This window comes from Dama dama, chromosome 6 (assembly GCF_033118175.1).
Source record: "Dama dama isolate Ldn47 chromosome 6, ASM3311817v1, whole genome shotgun sequence".
NCBI lineage: Eukaryota > Metazoa > Chordata > Mammalia > Artiodactyla > Cervidae > Dama > Dama dama.
The window spans coordinates 19,039,387-19,057,003 of NC_083686.1; the positions used below are offsets into that span (position 1 = coordinate 19,039,387).

General features: G+C 37.2%; 1 protein-coding gene across 24 annotated transcripts in view; it reads left to right on the forward strand.

Annotated features, from left to right (window-relative positions):
- The window catches only part of SEC31A (SEC31 homolog A, COPII coat complex component), a 59,030-nt gene that overhangs the window by 17,084 nt on the left and 24,329 nt on the right, over positions 1-17,617 (forward strand). For 11 of the 24 annotated variants that reach the window (XM_061145655.1, XM_061145656.1, XM_061145653.1 and 8 more), the window contains 11 exons: positions 2,190-2,289; positions 3,809-3,970; positions 4,167-4,319; positions 8,282-8,518; positions 9,423-9,497; positions 10,923-10,961; positions 11,319-11,396; positions 14,247-14,322; positions 14,760-14,938; positions 16,026-16,152; positions 17,091-17,236. In XM_061145655.1, coding sequence (XP_061001638.1) covers positions 2,190-2,289; positions 3,809-3,970; positions 4,167-4,319; positions 8,282-8,518; positions 9,423-9,497; positions 10,923-10,961; positions 11,319-11,396; positions 14,247-14,322; positions 14,760-14,938; positions 16,026-16,152; positions 17,091-17,236 — 1,372 coding nt within the window. The remainder of the gene's footprint in view (positions 1-2,189; positions 2,290-3,808; positions 3,971-4,166; positions 4,320-8,281; positions 8,519-9,422; positions 9,498-10,922; positions 10,962-11,318; positions 11,397-14,246; positions 14,323-14,759; positions 14,939-16,025; positions 16,153-17,090; positions 17,237-17,617) is intronic. The other 13 variants (XM_061145661.1, XM_061145664.1, XM_061145674.1 and 10 more) reach the window with 2 other exon arrangements.

A 17,617-nucleotide genomic window follows, 5' to 3' on the forward strand; every position in this document is an offset into this window, starting at 1 on the left:
AGGAGAAAAGACTCTGGTCACAATGTAATCCTATTTAGATATTATGCTTCAGTCAGCTTTTTAGTAAAGAAGGGGTGATTCTGAGAAGTTTTAATGTTTTTCCCATGTTTGGTAAGGTTTTATTTATTTATTAAACATTTGCTTATTGAACACATACCAACCAGTGTATTAGGATTCAGTAATACCACAAAAATCCCTGCCCGGTGTTGAACAGAGTTCTCTGTGCTATACAACAGGTCCTTGTTAGGTGTCTATTTTAAATATAGCAGTGTATACATATCAGTCCCTAATTTCCAAATGTTAGCTTGATTAAGACTCATAGTAAACCTGTAGTGTAAATGCTGTTATCCCATTTTACACATTGGAAATTGAAGCTTGGCAAGGCTAAACTTGGTTTAGATCAAAACTAGTCATCTGCTGACTTCCAACTCAAACATCCTGGTCATTGTATCTATGCTCTTAACATTACATTCTACTGCCAATTTTCAGAGTGGTCGCAGTTTAGCAAGACAGAATACCATACTGGGTGCCAGGAGCAAATCAACCTCTCTATTTCTGTTTTCTCCCTCTAGTAAATGCAAGAGTTGGATTATATAATCTTTAAGGTCCTTTCAGTTCTGTAGTTCAGTGATTTTTTTTAATACTTGCTAAGAATTTATATGTTCCTTAACTTGTGATATTAAATATGATATTGATATCTAAAGGCATTCTTGATGCGCCTTGAAATTTTTGACACGCATAATTGGATTCTAAAGAGAGGAGACAGTTAAGAGTCCATTATTCCTAAATGGACTTCCCAGGTGGCGCTAGTGGTAAAGAACCCACCTGCCAATAGAGGAGATATAAGAGATGTAGGTTCAATCCCTGGGTCGGGAAGATCCCCTGGAGGAGGGCATGGCAACCTACTCCAGTATTTTTGCCTAGAGAATCCCATGGACAGAGGACCCTGGCAGGCTACAGTCCATGGGGTTGCAAACAGTCGAGCAAGCGACTTAAGCACACACACATGCGTTGCTACAGTTGGGAAATTTGAATATGGACTGTCTATTTAGAGTATTGCATAAAAATAACATTTTCAGTATGTGATTGTATATAGAAGAAGGTTCTTATCACCAGAGAGAAGTGTAGAGGTGTCATGTAACAATCTGCATTTGACAGATATAATATATATAGAGAGTGCGAAATACAAAGACCTAAAGTAAATGTGGCCAAATTGATGAATCTAGGTGAGAAGTGTAAGGGTGTACATCGCACTATGCTTACAATTTTTATAAAGATTTTAATGCTTAAAAAATAAAATGTTGGAAGCAAAGGCATTCTTAAATAACTTGAGTTATTTTCCTATAGTGTATTTTTCTGATTCTGAGAGGACTTAGATTGTAAGAAATATCATCATATTAAAAACAGCTTTTGGGGAAAAGAAGAGTTATGTATACCTTGATGGTGAGGTTTACCTGTATTTTGGAAATTGAAAAAAAAAATCTTAGAATTACTATAATGTTTTCAGAATAATTGAGGACTATTTGTATGTTTTTGATTTACGAAATACACAGACATAATTCTAGTTTCTAGTATTTTTCTTCATGGTCTGGTAATGTTAACTTTTCTTTCATCTCTAAATAGCAGAGGCATGAATGTAGAAAAACAAACTATTAATATAATAGTACTTATTTCTGGATGGTAGGATACAGGATTTTTTAAATTTTTGCAGAGGATGCTAATCTGAATTTTTCAAAACATTTACTGAAAATGCTACTGTGTTTGAAAGTAAAAGTGTCACTCAATCATGTCTGACTCTGCAACCCCATGGACTATACAGTCCATGGAATTCTCCAGGCCAGAATACTGGAGTGGGTAGCCATTCCCTTCTCCAGAGGATCTTCCCAACCCAGGGATCAAATCCAGGTCTCCCACGTTGCAGGTGGATTCTTTACCTGCTGAGCCACCAGGAAAGCCCTGTGTAGACCATGGTGTTGGGCATTTGTTTTCATTTTTTTGCCATCTTACACTATACTCTATATTGAACATCTTTGTAATGATCACAGAGCATAGCCATTGCTAAATTGCTTTCCAGAAAGATTATGTGAAATTGTACTTCTCTTAGCAGTGTGTCTCTCCAAAGCCTCGACAGAAGTAATTTGCAGATTTGATTTTCTCAAGATTAAAAATTTCATCTTTGTGTTTTTAAGGGGGATTTTGGCAATTGCTTGGAGCATGGCAGATCCTGAATTGTTGCTGAGCTGTGGAAAAGATGCTAAGATTCTGTGCTCCAACCCAAACACAGGAGAGGTATGGAGAGGAAATATTTCTCAGACTTGGAGTGATTGTAATATTTAACTGTAGCTGAATAAGAAAATTTCCATGTGAATTCTTTAGTACATAATTAAAGTTAAGAATGTGAAAGTAGATGGAGGTGTGTATGAAATGTTAACCTAGCGGAGACTTTATCTAAACCCAGCTGTTTTCATTTGGAAATATCAGTCATTGAAAATGATGTATATGAACCTAGTAATCACCCCACCCCAACCCCGCATTTCCAGTAAAAGGCATTTATCTAGACTCAGAAATAGTTGGTTGGGTTTATTTAGTGTGTTTTCTGGAAATCAGTGTCCTCAGAGTAGGAGTGTTCAAGGTTTGGGTCCTGAAGGTCCTCTTTGATTTTTGGAAATCAGTGGATGTAGATTTTTAATCTCTCTTCTGAACTGTACAGCAAGAATATAATACTTTATCATGAAATATTTGTCATGTGTTCTATTTATAGAAATTTAGATGGATAAGCTAAATGAGCAGGCTAAATGCCTTTTCACTTAATTCTGTTTCCTTATGAAGTAAAACATTATTTAAAATGTTACATGAAGTGCAAATTAAGCTAATTTGACTTATTTCTTAAACCCATAAAACTTATGCTCCTAAGAGCATCAGTTAGCATCACACTAACTTTGAGTTAGCAACAGTTATTACATGATTACATTGTAAAGTTAGTAAACAATTATTACATTATTTATATCAGCCATTTTTAATAGTTTTTCTATATTCTGTTCCTCGTAAAGAAAACTGTTTATGCCACATTCTGTTTTGATTCTGTAGCGATAAGAATGATGTGTACATGTTTTCTCACTTAACAAGAAAGAAGCCAGTCTTCTCAGTGAATTCTTCCTTCTCAAGAATTTTTTTTAAAATTTTTATTGGAGTATAGTTGCTTTACAACATTGGGTTAGTTTCTGCTGCACAACAAAGTGAATTAGCTACGCATGTACACGTGTCCCCATTTTTGTGAATTTTCTTCCCAGTTAGGCCACCACAGAGCATTGAGTATAGTTCTCCATGCTATACAGTAGTTCTCACAGTTAGTAATCTGTTTTATACATAGTGATGTATATATGTCAGCCCCAATCTCCCAGGTCATCCCATCCCCCCCTTCACCCCAAGCTTTGTTTTTGAAATTTGATCTTCAAATGATTTAAAGGTGGGTCTTTGGATCTTGGCCAGCAAAGTCAGTTGGATAGGACCCTTTTAGAGTTCAGCAAGTTGATCCTAATACAGTATTCTGATCTTTCAGATGCCTCTTCTATTACAATTTCAATAAAAATAGGAAAATCTCAGTTTTTAAAAGGTTCTTATTCCAAATCTGGTCAAAATTTTGATCACCTTTCGTTTTTGTCATAATGAACTTTTCTTGTACTTTAAATTGTTGTTTTTCCTGGCTGTACACTTTCTAAAAGTAAATGTTTAATTAAAGTTGTACTTGTTGATCATAGTAATTCAGGTATTTGGGCTATAAAGTGCCTGTACTTTTTTTTTGGTCTAGGTGTTGTATGAACTTCCCACCAACACACAGTGGTGCTTTGATATTCAGTGGTGTCCCAGAAATCCTGCTGTCTTGTCAGCTGCTTCCTTTGATGGGCGTATCAGCGTTTATTCTATCATGGGAGGGAGCACAGATGGTTTAAGGCAGAAACAAGTTGACAAGGTAATAGGAAATACTAAGTTTTTTATTACAACACCTGAAAAGAATCATCTTATTGCATAATTATTTTGAAAATCACTTTACTGATCAGCGATACCAGTTACTTGGAGAATTGTGGGAAAAACATTTATTCAGTATGACTTGAAAACGTGTGACATAGTCTTCATATAAGTTATGGAAATCCCGCTTTATTTTTTAGCTCTCATCATCTTTTGGGAATCTTGACCCCTTCGGCACAGGACAGCCCCTTCCCCCATTACAAATTCCTCAGCAGACGACCCCACATAGTATCGTGTTGCCTCTGAAGAAGCCACCCAAATGGATCCGAAGGCCTGTTGGTGCTTCCTTTTCAGTAGGTGCATTTGTTTCTATGGTCCATAAACACCAAGGACAAAGTGTTATCATAAGATCGCTCAGATGGAAGAGGGCAGAGTTTGAGATATGTTTATGAGTTTTCATCATTCAGAAAGACTTCTCAGGAAAAGTGGAACCTACTCCCTTTTTTTTTAAATTGTGATAAAATATACATAACATAGAATTGACCATGTAAACCATTTTAAAATATAACAGTTCAGTGGTATTGAGTACATTCAGCTAATGTTTTGCAACCTTTGTGCTGTTCCCGCTGCCCCACTTCATTGTACTTGTCATCCTTCTCTATCTCTCCTTCCTGCATTCCTTTCTTTTTTTGGGGCGGGGGAGGGTGCTGCATGCTAGTTGTTACTAGGTCCACTGTGGTTGCGCATCTAATCTAGAGCCTGTGACCTTGCAGCACTTATGACCGCACTAAAGCTGACATTCTGATTCTCTGTCTCATTCTTGGTTCCAAACCCATGTGGGGAAGAGGGAGTGTTAGTTATTACCTTCATAATACTTCAGTACTAGTGAACGGACATTCACTTTTCATTCCAAAGATAAATATATAGTGAACATCCTCTGTCAGGCACCATCCTAGGCTGGAAACACACCTGTAAACTAGATAGAGTCTGTGTCTCAAATAGTGTGTATTGGGGGGCGGGGAGACTTTTCTGTACAGTTTGAGTTTTCTTTTACACCTTATCCATACATAATTTTATAATAATAAGTTTTAATTACTTTGGGAAGTAGAGAACTAACTTAGATGGTTGGTTAGGATTCAGTAAGTAAAGTGGAAAGTCACAAGCAAAAGTGCAGATTCAGAGACAGGAGAGCAGATAGTGGAGAAGAGCAGCACTAGGGATGAGAGATTAATTAAATCAAGAATGAATTTACAAGCGATGTAATCAACCGTCTGTTTAGGAAGTTTAGGAAGATTTAGAACGTTTATGATGTTGTTTAGGAAGATTAGTATGTAGCAAAGAGGCAAAATGGTTGTCTAGGGAGGCCTTACAAACAGCTATGAAAATAGAAGCGAAAGGCAAAGGAGAAAAGGAAAGATACTCCCATTTGAAAGCGGAGTTTCAAAGAATAGCAAGGAGAGATAAGAAAGCCTTCCTCAGGGATCAGTGCAAAGAAATAGAGGAAAACAATAGAATGGGAAAGGCTGGAGATCTCTTCAAGAAAATTAGAGATACCAAGGGAACATTTCATGCAAAGATGGGCTCAATAAAGGACATAAATGGTATGGACCTAACAGAACCAGAAGATATTAAGAAGAGGTGCAAAAATACACAGAAGAACTATACAAAAAAGATCTTCATGACCCAGATAATCACGATGGTGTGATCACTCACCTAGAGCCAGACATCCTGGAGTGCGAAGTCAAGTGGGCCTTAGGAAGCATCACTACGAACAAAGCTAGTGGAGGTGATGGAATTCCAGTTGAGCTGTTTCAAATCCTGAAAGATGATGCTGTGAAAGTGCTGCACTCAATATGCCAGCAAATTTGGAAAACTCAGCAGTGGCCACAGGACTGGAAAAGGTCAGTTTTCATTCCAATCCCAAGAAAGGCAATGCCAAAGAATGCTCAAACTACCGCACAATTGCACTCATCTTACACACTAGTAAAGTAATGCTCAAAATTCTCCAAGCCAGGCTTCAGCAATACGTGAACCGTAAACTTCCAGATGTTCAAGCTGTGTTTAGAAAAGGCAGAGGAACGAGAGATCAAATTGCCAACATTCGCTGGATCATCAAAAAAGCAAGAGAGTTCCAGAAAAACGTCTATTTCTGCTTTATTGACTATGCCAGAACCTTTGACTGTGTGGATCACGACAAACTGTGGAAAATTCTGAAAGAGATGGGAATACCAGACTACCTGACCTGCCTCCTGAGAAATGTGTGTGCAGGTCAAGAAGCAACAGTTTGAACTGGACATGGAACAACAGACTGGTTCCAAATAGGAAAAGGTGTATGTCAAGGCCGTATATTGTCACCCTGCTTATTTAACTTATATGCAGAGTACATCATGAGAAATGCTGGACTGGATGAGGCACAAGCTGGAATCAAGATTGCTGGGAGAAATATCAATAACCTCAGATATGCAGATGACACCACCTTTATGGCAGAAAGTGAAGAAGAACTAAAAAGCCTCTTGATGAAAGTGAAAGAGGAGAGAGAAAAAGTTGGCTTAAAACTCAACATTCAGAAAACTAAGATTATGGCATCTGGTCCCATCACTTCATGGCAAATAGATGGGGAAACAGTGAGAGACTTTATTTTTGGGGGCTCCAAAATCACTTCAGATGGTGACTTTAGCCATGAAATTAAAAGATGCTTGCTCCTTGGAAGGAAAGCTATGACCAAACTAGACAGAATATTAAAAAGCAGAGACATTACTTTGCCAACAAAAGTCCGTCCGGTCTAGGCTACGGTTTTTCCAATGGTCATGTATGGATGTGAGAGTTGAACCATAAAGAAGGCTGAGTGCTGAAGAATTGATGCTTTTGAACTGTGGTGTTGGAGAAGACTCTTGAGAGTCCCTTGGACAGCAAGGAGATCCAACCAGTCCATCCTAAAGGAGATCAGTCCTGGGTGTTCATTGGAAGGGCTGATGTTGAAGCTGAAACTCCAATACTTTGGCCACCTGATGTGAAGAACTGACTCATTGAAAAAGACCCTGATGCTGGGAATGATTGAAAGAGGGAGGAGAAGGGGACGACAGAGAATGAGATGGTTGGATGGCATCATCAGCTCAGTGGGCATGAGTATGAGTAAACTCCGGGAGTTGGTGATGGACAGGGAGGCCTGGTGTGCTGCAGTCCATGAGGTCGCAAAGAGTCAGACACAACTGAGTAACTGAACTGAACTGATAGTATGTAGCATGGATTGGAGGGGGGAAGAACAAGCTATAGACATGCAGTCATACAGTTCAGTGTGAAAAGAATTAGGCAGAAAAATAGCAATGTAAAAAGAAGAAATGAAAGAGATATAAGAAGAAATCAATCCCTGAAGCTGAGGAATGACTGTGAGAGGCCAGAGGAAGAGTTCTGAGCCTACTTACTACGAGAATGATAGCAGACCTGTGCGTGGGAGCCCCGTAGAGAAGTGAAGACCCAAAGGCGTGGCACAGCGAAAGTGCTGCTTGACTCGGTTGAGCCAAGAACGGCAGTCCTGGACCAGTAACTAAAATACACAGAGAGATGGAGGGAGGTGATTTCTATTTATCAAGTTCTGTTTGTGCAGAGTTCTACCGTCCTGGGCTCCCCATCTCTGAAGATGAGTGTTTTTTTTCCTCCTGGCAAAAGGAGGAAATCTCACATGGGAGTTTCATCTCCTACTTTCAGAGAGAAAAGAGGAGGTCAGAGTGTCCTCCTTGCTCCTGCTATTTCTCGGTATTCCTTCAGTTCAGTTGCTTCGTCATGTCTGACTCTTTGGGACCCCAAGGACTGCTGCATGCCAGGCTTCGCTGTCCAGCTCAAATAATCCTTATTTGAGCTTATGCCAAATGGCATGTTTCATAGCAGCATATCCACTCCCTTTTAAAACTTAGAGCCTAGAGTAGAAGGTGAGGCAGATACGTACAGCTAATAGTTGAATCAAAGGAGAGAGAGATAAATGTAATATACTGAGGGCATCTGGGGTGGCAGAGGTGACCTTTGCGCAGGCCTTGAGGAGGAGTCACATTGAGTATGTGTAAGTGAGTGAAAGCAAGTAGGTGAGAAACTGGGGGGTGCAGCTCCTAGGACATTGCATCTAGGGGGGAGTGGTGTGAAGAGGAGTGAGAACTGGAGGCTGGGGTCAGATCGTGGAGTATGGACAGCAGCATCAGCGAATCGCATGCAGAGGGAGACGTGTGTAGGTCACAGTTCTTTCCTTTAGCAGGTTTACAAGAAGCACGTTAGGGGGCCACGTCCTTGTGTCTCAAGCTGAGTTTGTTTCCTCGTCCTGTTCCAGTTCGGAGGCAAACTGGTCACCTTTGCGAATGTCAGAACGCAGCCCCAGCCGGGGGCCGAGCCGCAGCCGCAGCAGCACCACGTGTTCGTCAGTCAGGTGGTGACGGAGAAGGAGTTCCTCTGCCGATCGGACCAGCTGCAGCAGGCCGTGCAGTCGCAGGGATTCGTCAGTTACTGCCAGAGGAAGATCGATGCTTCTCAGACTGAGTTTGAAAAACACGTGTGGTCCTTTTTGAAGGTAAAGTTGGTGTTAAGCAGCTTTACTTCGTTACCTGCAAATTTAACTGTTCCCATCATATTCTAAACCTGTCTTCCTGTCAAAGAAACAGCAGGGACAATATGGTTTGGGGGAATCTCGTGATGAAATTAAAGAAAACCTTATGAAAAGCATGTGAAATAATACTTTATGTCAAGAGTTCTTCTTTCTTGGCTTTGAAAAGCCTAATATGAAATGCTTTTTAAATAATATGCTAAATGTTTTTAAGTGCTTAAGTGTTTTTAAGAGACATAACATTCAGCAAACCTATTTTAAAATTAGAACATAGAGCTGAGTATAATAAAAACATAGCGTGTTTAATTTCCAATTAAAGACAATGGGGGAAGAGGGACTACATGTAGAGGGGAGAGGTTAGAGGCATTTCTCATCCCTTTTACTGAGTTGCATTTATGACAGTAAAATAGCAAATATAATTTTTTTTTTTTGGTTATTTTGTCTCCACTGGAATGTCTGTTTCCCAAGTCTGAGTTTTGCAAAGAAAAGAGCTCTTGAATGCAATAATGTTTAACTCATTTTTATATTTTGTAAATATTAGTTTCAAGAAAGTTTTAGGATGTGACGTTGAATATTTCACATAATGTGAGTTTTGCATTCATGTAGCCTTTGGACATGATTTAGTTTGTTTTTGCAAATATTATTTTAAAAGTAAGCTTTATTCAACTTGGCTAATTAATTACTAGTACACACTATTTTTTTAAAAATAGCTTCTTTAAAAAAAACTATTTGGATTCTTTTACAGTGAAGCTTCTAGTTGATATAGTAGACTTTAGATATTTTAAATAATTCTACTTGGAATTTGAGCAGTTAATTAAAAATTGGGCCTTTAGATGCAGTTCTTTATTTCAAGAATATGTCTTTTTTTAAGGTAAACTTTGAGGATGATTCTCGTGGAAAATACCTTGAACTTCTAGGATATAGAAAAGAAGACCTAGGAAGGAAGGTAAACTTTTGGGGAAGTTTTAAAGCCTGTGCTTACACAAGTGAAATATTTATGTAATGTAGGTGTTTTTTGTTTTTTTTTTTTAATGTTCTATGCAGATTACTTCAAATCATTCAGTAAACATTTAATAAGAATTTATGCTTGGTCACCAGAGTTTTGGATTCATGTTGTTAAAGTTGAAACTGTTCATTGGTAATATCCTAATTTAGAAGCTGCCAGAACCATCTTTAAACTTCATCTAAAGAGTTGTGTCAGTTGGGCCTTGAAACAAAAGAGACAGTGAGCCTCAAACACTGGGAAAGCACTTAGATTTTTGAGAGGATGAGTAGTCAATGGCTCTGGAGGAAAGAGAGGGAAAAGTTTGTTTCCCTGCATTGTCTACAGCTTAAGTGATGAAAATTAGGGTACTGTTTTCCACCCCAGCTATTTATGCATTCAGCTCACAATTCCCAAACTGTGTATTGAGTTAGTCCAGCTCACAGGTAACTAGTATTAATACATATTTTGGAACAAAGGTGTTTTACTGTACTGAGCCTGAATAAACAAAAAGCCCAAATGGTTTGCTTAATTTTTTTTTCTTTTTTTTTGTTTTTGCTTAATATTTTAATGTTAAAAAAAAAGATTGCTCTTTAAAAACAGGAGGTCATATTCCAGTTTTTAAGTTTTCTTCTCTGAGGAGCTTAATAACTATTCCAGTGTTGGCCTAACAGCAGTTAAAAGACTCTGACCTTGAAAACCTTGAAGGAAATATATTGGATTCTTTGTGTAATCTGTATTAGCCCTTTGCCATTCTTTGAAAATGACTCAGGTTTTCCATGGCATCGCAGGGTTATTGTGCATGTGCAGCAGGTTGGATCCCTTGCGTTTCAGTCAGCGCTGAGCACTGGGAAGATTAGTGACTTGGGCTCGCATCAGAGCCCCCCTGCCCACTGGCCATGTGGCTCTTGCTCACTGCTTTAGTTTTTTTTATATTTAACTTTATTGTTAGTCTGAACTTCTTCATGCTATAACTTGATTTGGAAGAGACTAACGTGAAAGTTTTACTGCATGCCTGACAACAAAAAATGAGAAGATAAAATTTGATTGTCAAAATACTCCGAATGTTCTTTCCATAGTGAGTATCTGAAGAAATTTTTTTTAATGGTTATTTAAGACAGAGTAGAAGAATACATGCTTGTTTTGAGGTTAGTTTTACAACTGAATAGCAGAGTAAGATGACATGTGAGCAATAGATCTACATAATTAAAACCAGCATCATTGAGAATCGGTTCTGCACTCGTTTTACTCTGTTCTTGAGCATGCTATCCCTGATTTGAACTTTTTTGGATTTTTGCCAATGAGAATGGAGTGGTAGGTAAACTTTTGCTCTATGCCTTGAAATAGAGTTAACTCCGTTTGGTAGCTGAGTTGTTGTCTTTATTTCAGATTGCTTTGGCCTTGAACAAAGTGGATGGACCTGATGTGGTAAGAGAAGGCCTGTAAAAATAGCTACCTTCTAAATTTTGGTCTAGATCATAAAGAAGAAAATATAATTTAGCAGATTTTTGTCTGTCTTACTGCTTTACAATTTAAAAATACTAATTGTAGATTTTTTAATACATGAATAATTCTCATTTGGCAAGAGAAAGGGATTGGGTCTTAGCAATAATGGCTCTTTGCTTTTCCTCTAATGATGTTTTTCAAATAAATTTACTTAGTGTAACTTCTTGTGATTAAACTAGCTCTGAATGTTGTTGGTTGGGTCCTTTGTCTTCCTTGTTCCCTAATAACCTTTTGATGCTGCGTTTTTCAACCCCCTCTGTCACTGTTTGTGTACCAAAGGCTCTTAAAGACTCTGACCAAGTAGCGCAGGGTGACGGGGAGGAGAGCCCTGCTGCTGAAGAGCAGCTCTTGGGAGAGGTACTTACTTTTCTCATCTTTAACATGGGGAAAATATGTGGTTTGTTTATCTCACAGTGAAACATGGAAAATTTCTTGGCTGCATGTTCCAGCATAAAGCTGGCCTATATTTTCTTAGAGATGCTTAAGATAGGAGTCTGTTTACTAATTTGACAGAAGTGCCATCTCTAAGGGCTTCCCTGATGGCTCCGAGGGAAGAATCCACCTGCAATGCAGGAGACCTGGGTTCAGCCCCTGGGTTGGGAAGATCCCCTGGAGAAGGCATGGCAGCCCACTCCAGTATTCTTGCCTAGAGAATCCCGTGGACAGAGGGGCCTGGCGGGCTACAGTCCACAGGGTCACAAAGAGTCAGACACGACTGAGTGACTAAACATACACCATCTCTAAATTCTTCAGTTCTCTGACCTAGCTTCTGGATTATCTGGTTTAAAATTAACAGCTGATGTGAGTATATCAGGATGTCAAACTGAAAAGAGATTTTGTTCAGAAATCCACATTGCATTGCATGCAACATTAATGTTTTTTCTTGGCTTTTTAACATTTAGGGCTCACGATCAGTGGCATAGGCCTCTGAATTAATCTTGAATTTTGAGTCCAAATAAAGAATCCACCCTGCATCGTGGGTGAATGGATGCTTTACCATCTAAGCTACAAGGGAAGCCCAAGTAAAGAATATTTCACTAATAATATGATTGTTCTGACTCACTAGAAAATACATCCTGAGTTATAGCGACCATTTTTATAACTAGGTAAAAAAAGAGTCCTTGAGCACAGAGTTGTATCATTAATTTTTTTCCTTTTAATTTTCTGGGTTTTTTAAAACCACTAATAAATAATTCTATAATTTACTTTTCTTGCTTTCTAATTATATTTCTTTCATCTTGGAAAATTAATCAACAGGTTCTTGTTTCTCATCTCATATTTGACTTTTTCATTGTTCTTTTTGATATGGAGATATCCTGACTATATAAAGTTTCTTAGAGCCTTTTACTAAGTTATAAAAATAATTCCTCTGTAAATTTAGACCATTACAAGATGATTATTATATAAACATTTTCCTTAGAAGTGGATCTTCAAGCATTTATTTAACTCAAGAATAAAGGGTATGGATAAAATCTTACTAAAAGTTTGAATAATTTTGGGAATACCTAGAATTGTAGGATACGTTCAAGAAAGATACTTTGATTCATATACAGCTGGACTTAACCATTTCTGTACAAATAGAGAATTGTTTAGAAATCCACTCATGAATTAATAGGTAAATATGTATGTAACAAAGCAGTAGTCATCAATATGTGCTTTCAGAATATTTGAAAAAAATGTTTAAGGTGGTCATATCTTCTTAATCCTGTTGATGCTATACTTATATAAAATAAAACAGAGTAGTTTAGACATTAAAGATGCACATTACATAATAAATTGTGCATATTTTGGCTTTGTGTATATTTTAGAAGTCCATATTAAGGGTTTATTAGTTGTTTTTTGAAAGCAAATTTGAAAAATCATTAAGAGAAAAAAAGATCTTTAGGGCAAATTTGTTAGTGAATTTAATCAGATCAGTATCTGATTTATTCCTCGGTGCTTCCCAGGTGGTACAGTGGTATAAAAATTTGCCTGCTGGTGCAGGAGATGCAGGAGACACAAGTTCAATGCCTGGGTCAGGACGATCCCCTGTAGAAGGGAAGGGCAATCCTCTCCAGTATTCTTGCCTGGAAAATTCCATGGACAGAGGAGCCTGGCAGGCTACAGTCCATAGGGTCACAAAGCTGGACACAGCTGAGCCCATCAGTACAATATGCATAAAAGTTTTAGAAGTTTATTTCAGTTTTTAAATTCTAAAATGTTTCTTTTTTGTTAGGGAAAGAATTAAGATTATGGTTATTTTCCTATAATAGTCAATTTTAACTAATTTAACTAAATTTAACATCATTCACAGATGATGCTGTACTGTGTGCTACACTAAAATTATCCGATTCAAAAATGCTCCTGACTTTGAATACTGGTTGCTAAGATTCAAATGTATAGGTAACAGGAGCACAGAAGATAAAATTTTATCTCATGTGAGACAGACGTGTTTTTTCAAGTTCCTCTATAATCGGATATATATTATTTTTTGTCTTCTTTTGAACTTTTATGCATTGAAGAGAAAACATTTAAAATATTTGCCAGCAGTATGCCTCTATTATATTTCTTTTCTTCTAAAGAAAGAAGATACTGAATTTATTTTTACTCAGTGTTACAGCTAGTTTCAGAAATTTATAACAGAACTGTGTACATTTTTACCAGACCAGCCTGCAGTTCCAGGTATGATTAGTTGAAGTGAACACAGAATCTCTAATTGAATTTGAGTATATTGATAAATAACTGTTTACATTGCATTTGTATAAGGACACCAAGCATTATTTTTTTTTTCCACAACTGAGTCAGTTACAACCAAAAGGCTCTTACAACTACACCTATTGGACAGAAGTTTTTAGATGTATGGAAGCAAAGTTGCTTTAAGATCTAAATGTAATGTAATTTCAAACATATTTTGTGTGTCTCAGGCTACTCTTAGTTGAGGTATCTAAGAAAAATATTTTTCAGCTTCAGTATCTTCTGAGCTACCAGTGTGGATATGTACATTTGTTTCATGTTATTTCTGATAACTTTGGATTTTATTTATGACTATCTGATGAGCGTTAATTCTTAAGGATGTCATAGATGTTAGTGTAAACTTGAATCTGAGAGCTTCTCTGGAATAACTTGACATGTCATCTAGTCAGTGAGTAATCATATTTAAATCTTGTTTTGCTGGTAAATTATTGTAGTTCCATTCTGGCTAAGTTGCTGCTCTTTCCATCTCTTTAGCTAATTAAAGAGGAAAAACAAGAATCTGAATTTCTACCAGCAGCTGGAGAAACATTTAACATCTCTATCAGTGGGGGTAAGTATCTATTGGTTTTGATATCAAATTTTTTAACCATTTGAAAGCAAATAATCCCTGAGTTTAAGTTAGAAACATTTTGTCACATGTGGTAAAGGTTGAAAAGAAGAACTCAGTTATCATTCAGTATGTGTAGTCAGTACCTTAAAAATGATGGCATGATCTGATACCTATGTGATAGAAACTGTAAAGGATCTTTATTATTGCATGTAAGCAATCTGAAAAATATGTTATTTTACCTGATTTTATTTACATGCATCTCAGTATGTTTCTGTAGATATCAACAGTTTGTGATAGAGATTAACCTACCAGTAATATTCACAATTCAACTTTGTGTTCTCTGCTGAATGTGTATTAATAATTGATAGATGTAGTATTTCTTTTTTTCTTGTAACAAAAAATTTTATTAACTTGGGTGTATTATTTCTTTATTGCAGATATTGATGGCTTAATTACTCAGGCTTTGCTAACGGGTAACTTCGAGAGTGCTGTTGACCTTTGTTTACATGATAACCGCATGGCTGATGCCATTATATTGGCCATAGCAGGTGGACAAGAACTCTTAGCTCGAACCCAGAAGAAATACTTTGCAAAATCCCAAAGCAAAATTACCAGGGTATGTTATTTTAATAATAAATAATAGCATTTGTTTGTAAAAAAGCAAAGCACTCATTATAGATAATTAAAATGCAGAAAACAGTGAAGAACAGAAAAACCACCCATAATCCTTTAACACAGAAATTAGTTATTGTTAACAGCTTGGCATGATTATCCCAGGTTTTCATCATTTACATATGTAATTTTTTAAATTAAAATGCTTTTCATATTTTTATTGTAGAAAAATTAGAACATAGAAAATGTTAAACATTTTAATACTTCCTGATTCTTCAATCAGGTTGGTACATAATCTTTTGTATATCTCTCTGTGCGTTTGTAGCATTTTTAAAAACAGAATCAAGATTTCTAGAAGTATATATATGTGTTGTTTTACTTATAGACATTGTCACTTACATTGTAATCATTTTCCCATATCATTGAAGCTTCTTAGAAAAAATATTAATTGCCCCGTAATATTCTATAGGAGGGATCTATCATTTCCCTTATTTTGAGGTGTTTAGTAGTTTCTTATGTTTTCCTAATATAGTTAAGATAGTGGTAAACATCCTTGTGCCTAAAGATTTGTGCAAATTTCTAATTGTTTACTGAGGCCGAGGTCCTAGGAAAGGAATTGCTGGTGCAGAGGGTCTGTGCATCTTGAAGCCGCCTGCTCAATGATGTTAGATCTCTCCCCGTCAAGGCTGCCCCGGTGTTCCGTCCCATCGGCCTGCGTTGCCGTTAGTCTCCAGGCTCATGCTGTGTCCCTCCCGCCACACTGCCTGCCTTTCAGTTCCTCACAAACCCCGAGTCCCTTTCTCTCCCAGGACTTGGCCCCTAGCGCTTTCTTGGCCAGGAATGTTTTTTAACACCGTGTATAGTTTTCCTTCTCAGCATTTTGTAAAATAGGCTACTGTGATTTTTTGGTTTTTTTTTTTTGAGAGAAAATCATATGGTTTTTTATGTCAGTTGGCTTAAGGATGTACTTTGCTGCTCCTTTATTCTGCATGAAATAGTGAATAGTAGTTTGAAAGATGTGATTGGTTACCCAGAGTTAATTTTTATTAGTATACAGTTAGTATTAACTGTCCTTGGTTTCCCTTCCCCAGCTAATCACTGCAGTAGTGATGAGGAACTGGAAAGAGATCGTCGAGTCCTGTGACCTTAAAAACTGGAGAGAGGCTTTAGCTGCAGTGTTGACTTACGCTAAACCAGATGAATTCTCCGCCCTTTGTGGTAAAAAAAGGAATTTTATATTACATATATGGCATGGTACATTGTAAGTAAAATTAGTGACAGATTTTTTTAGAAAGTTTTGTAAACCTACTGCTAATCACATATTAGAAAATGAAGTTCTCATTTGAATGCTTTTCTCAGAAGTATTGACTGCATTGTTTCTCCATACCTTCTAGTCATTTTTTAAAATATTATTTAATGATTTTGATTTCACACAGACCAAACTGAGACTCTTGCATCAGCTGCTTACTTAACTGTATGAACTAGGAAAAATTCATTTCTAAGGCTTAGTCTACTCATATGTAAAATGGCACATAATCAGCTCTCTGTTAATAAGTGTTAGCTTGATAAAATAAGAATTTACTGTTAAAGGCCATGACTAAACTCCGATAGCTCAGACATAATGTTTATTATATGCAAGAACCGAAGCTTTAGGCTGCTGGTATAAAAATGAATAACCTTAAAAAAAAAAAAATGAATAACCTTGAAAGTATTATAAGAATATAAAAAAATTATGAGATATTAACTTTATTATTATAAATAATTCAGCATAGTCCTACTTACTGATATCTACTCCAAATGTGCCATATTTTAGTCCACTGCTTACAAAAGCATCTGGACAATATAAAATACAGTTAAATGTTCATTAGGATTTTTCTGTTCAAATATTGTTCCACTTAATTTTTTCTAATATAATGAGGAGAAATTTATTCTATGGCTAGGCATAGAATCTTGTGAAGTTGTTTATTATATATAATTTGTCACACCACTCATTTCATAGTAAGTATTTACTGAATATTTTCCTGACAGTGATTTTATTTCTGCCCGCTACTCAATGGTTGTAAAGTTTGATCCATACCTCTGAAAATATTACTGGGCCGCTCATGACCTCATACAGAGAGTGCCTTGTGTATAAACTTACTTGTTCTCCTCTGCAGATCTTCTGGGAACCAGACTTGAAAGTGAAGGTGATAGCCTGCTGCAGACCCAGGCGTGTCTCTGCTACATTTGCGCAGGGAATGTAGAGAAACTAGTTGCATGTTGGACTAAAGCTCAAGATGGTAGCAGTCCTTTGTCCCTCCAGGTTAGTATCTTTGAAACAAAAGGTGCCTCATCTCTAGTGCTGTCTTTCACCCTGCTCATATTCTAGAGACTGATTTGTTCCAGGTGTTCATTGCTTTCACCCTACTTAATTACACTTTAGTTCTTTGGCTGGATAATTATGTGTATTTACTGCTATATTTGGAAAGGCAAAGTTTGAGATGATGGGATAGTAAACTGGGAATGCAGCTGTTTATGAGGACGAAACTGGAATATGATAATGAGGAAAGTAAGTGGCAAGAGCGTGAGAACAGCCAGAGAATTTCCCTCTTTTCCTCATGCTCTTTCCATCTGCCTCCAGTGATCCTGTCTGCCTTGGGCCAGGAAACCATGTGGGGTCAGGGGTGGGAGCAGTCCTCCATAC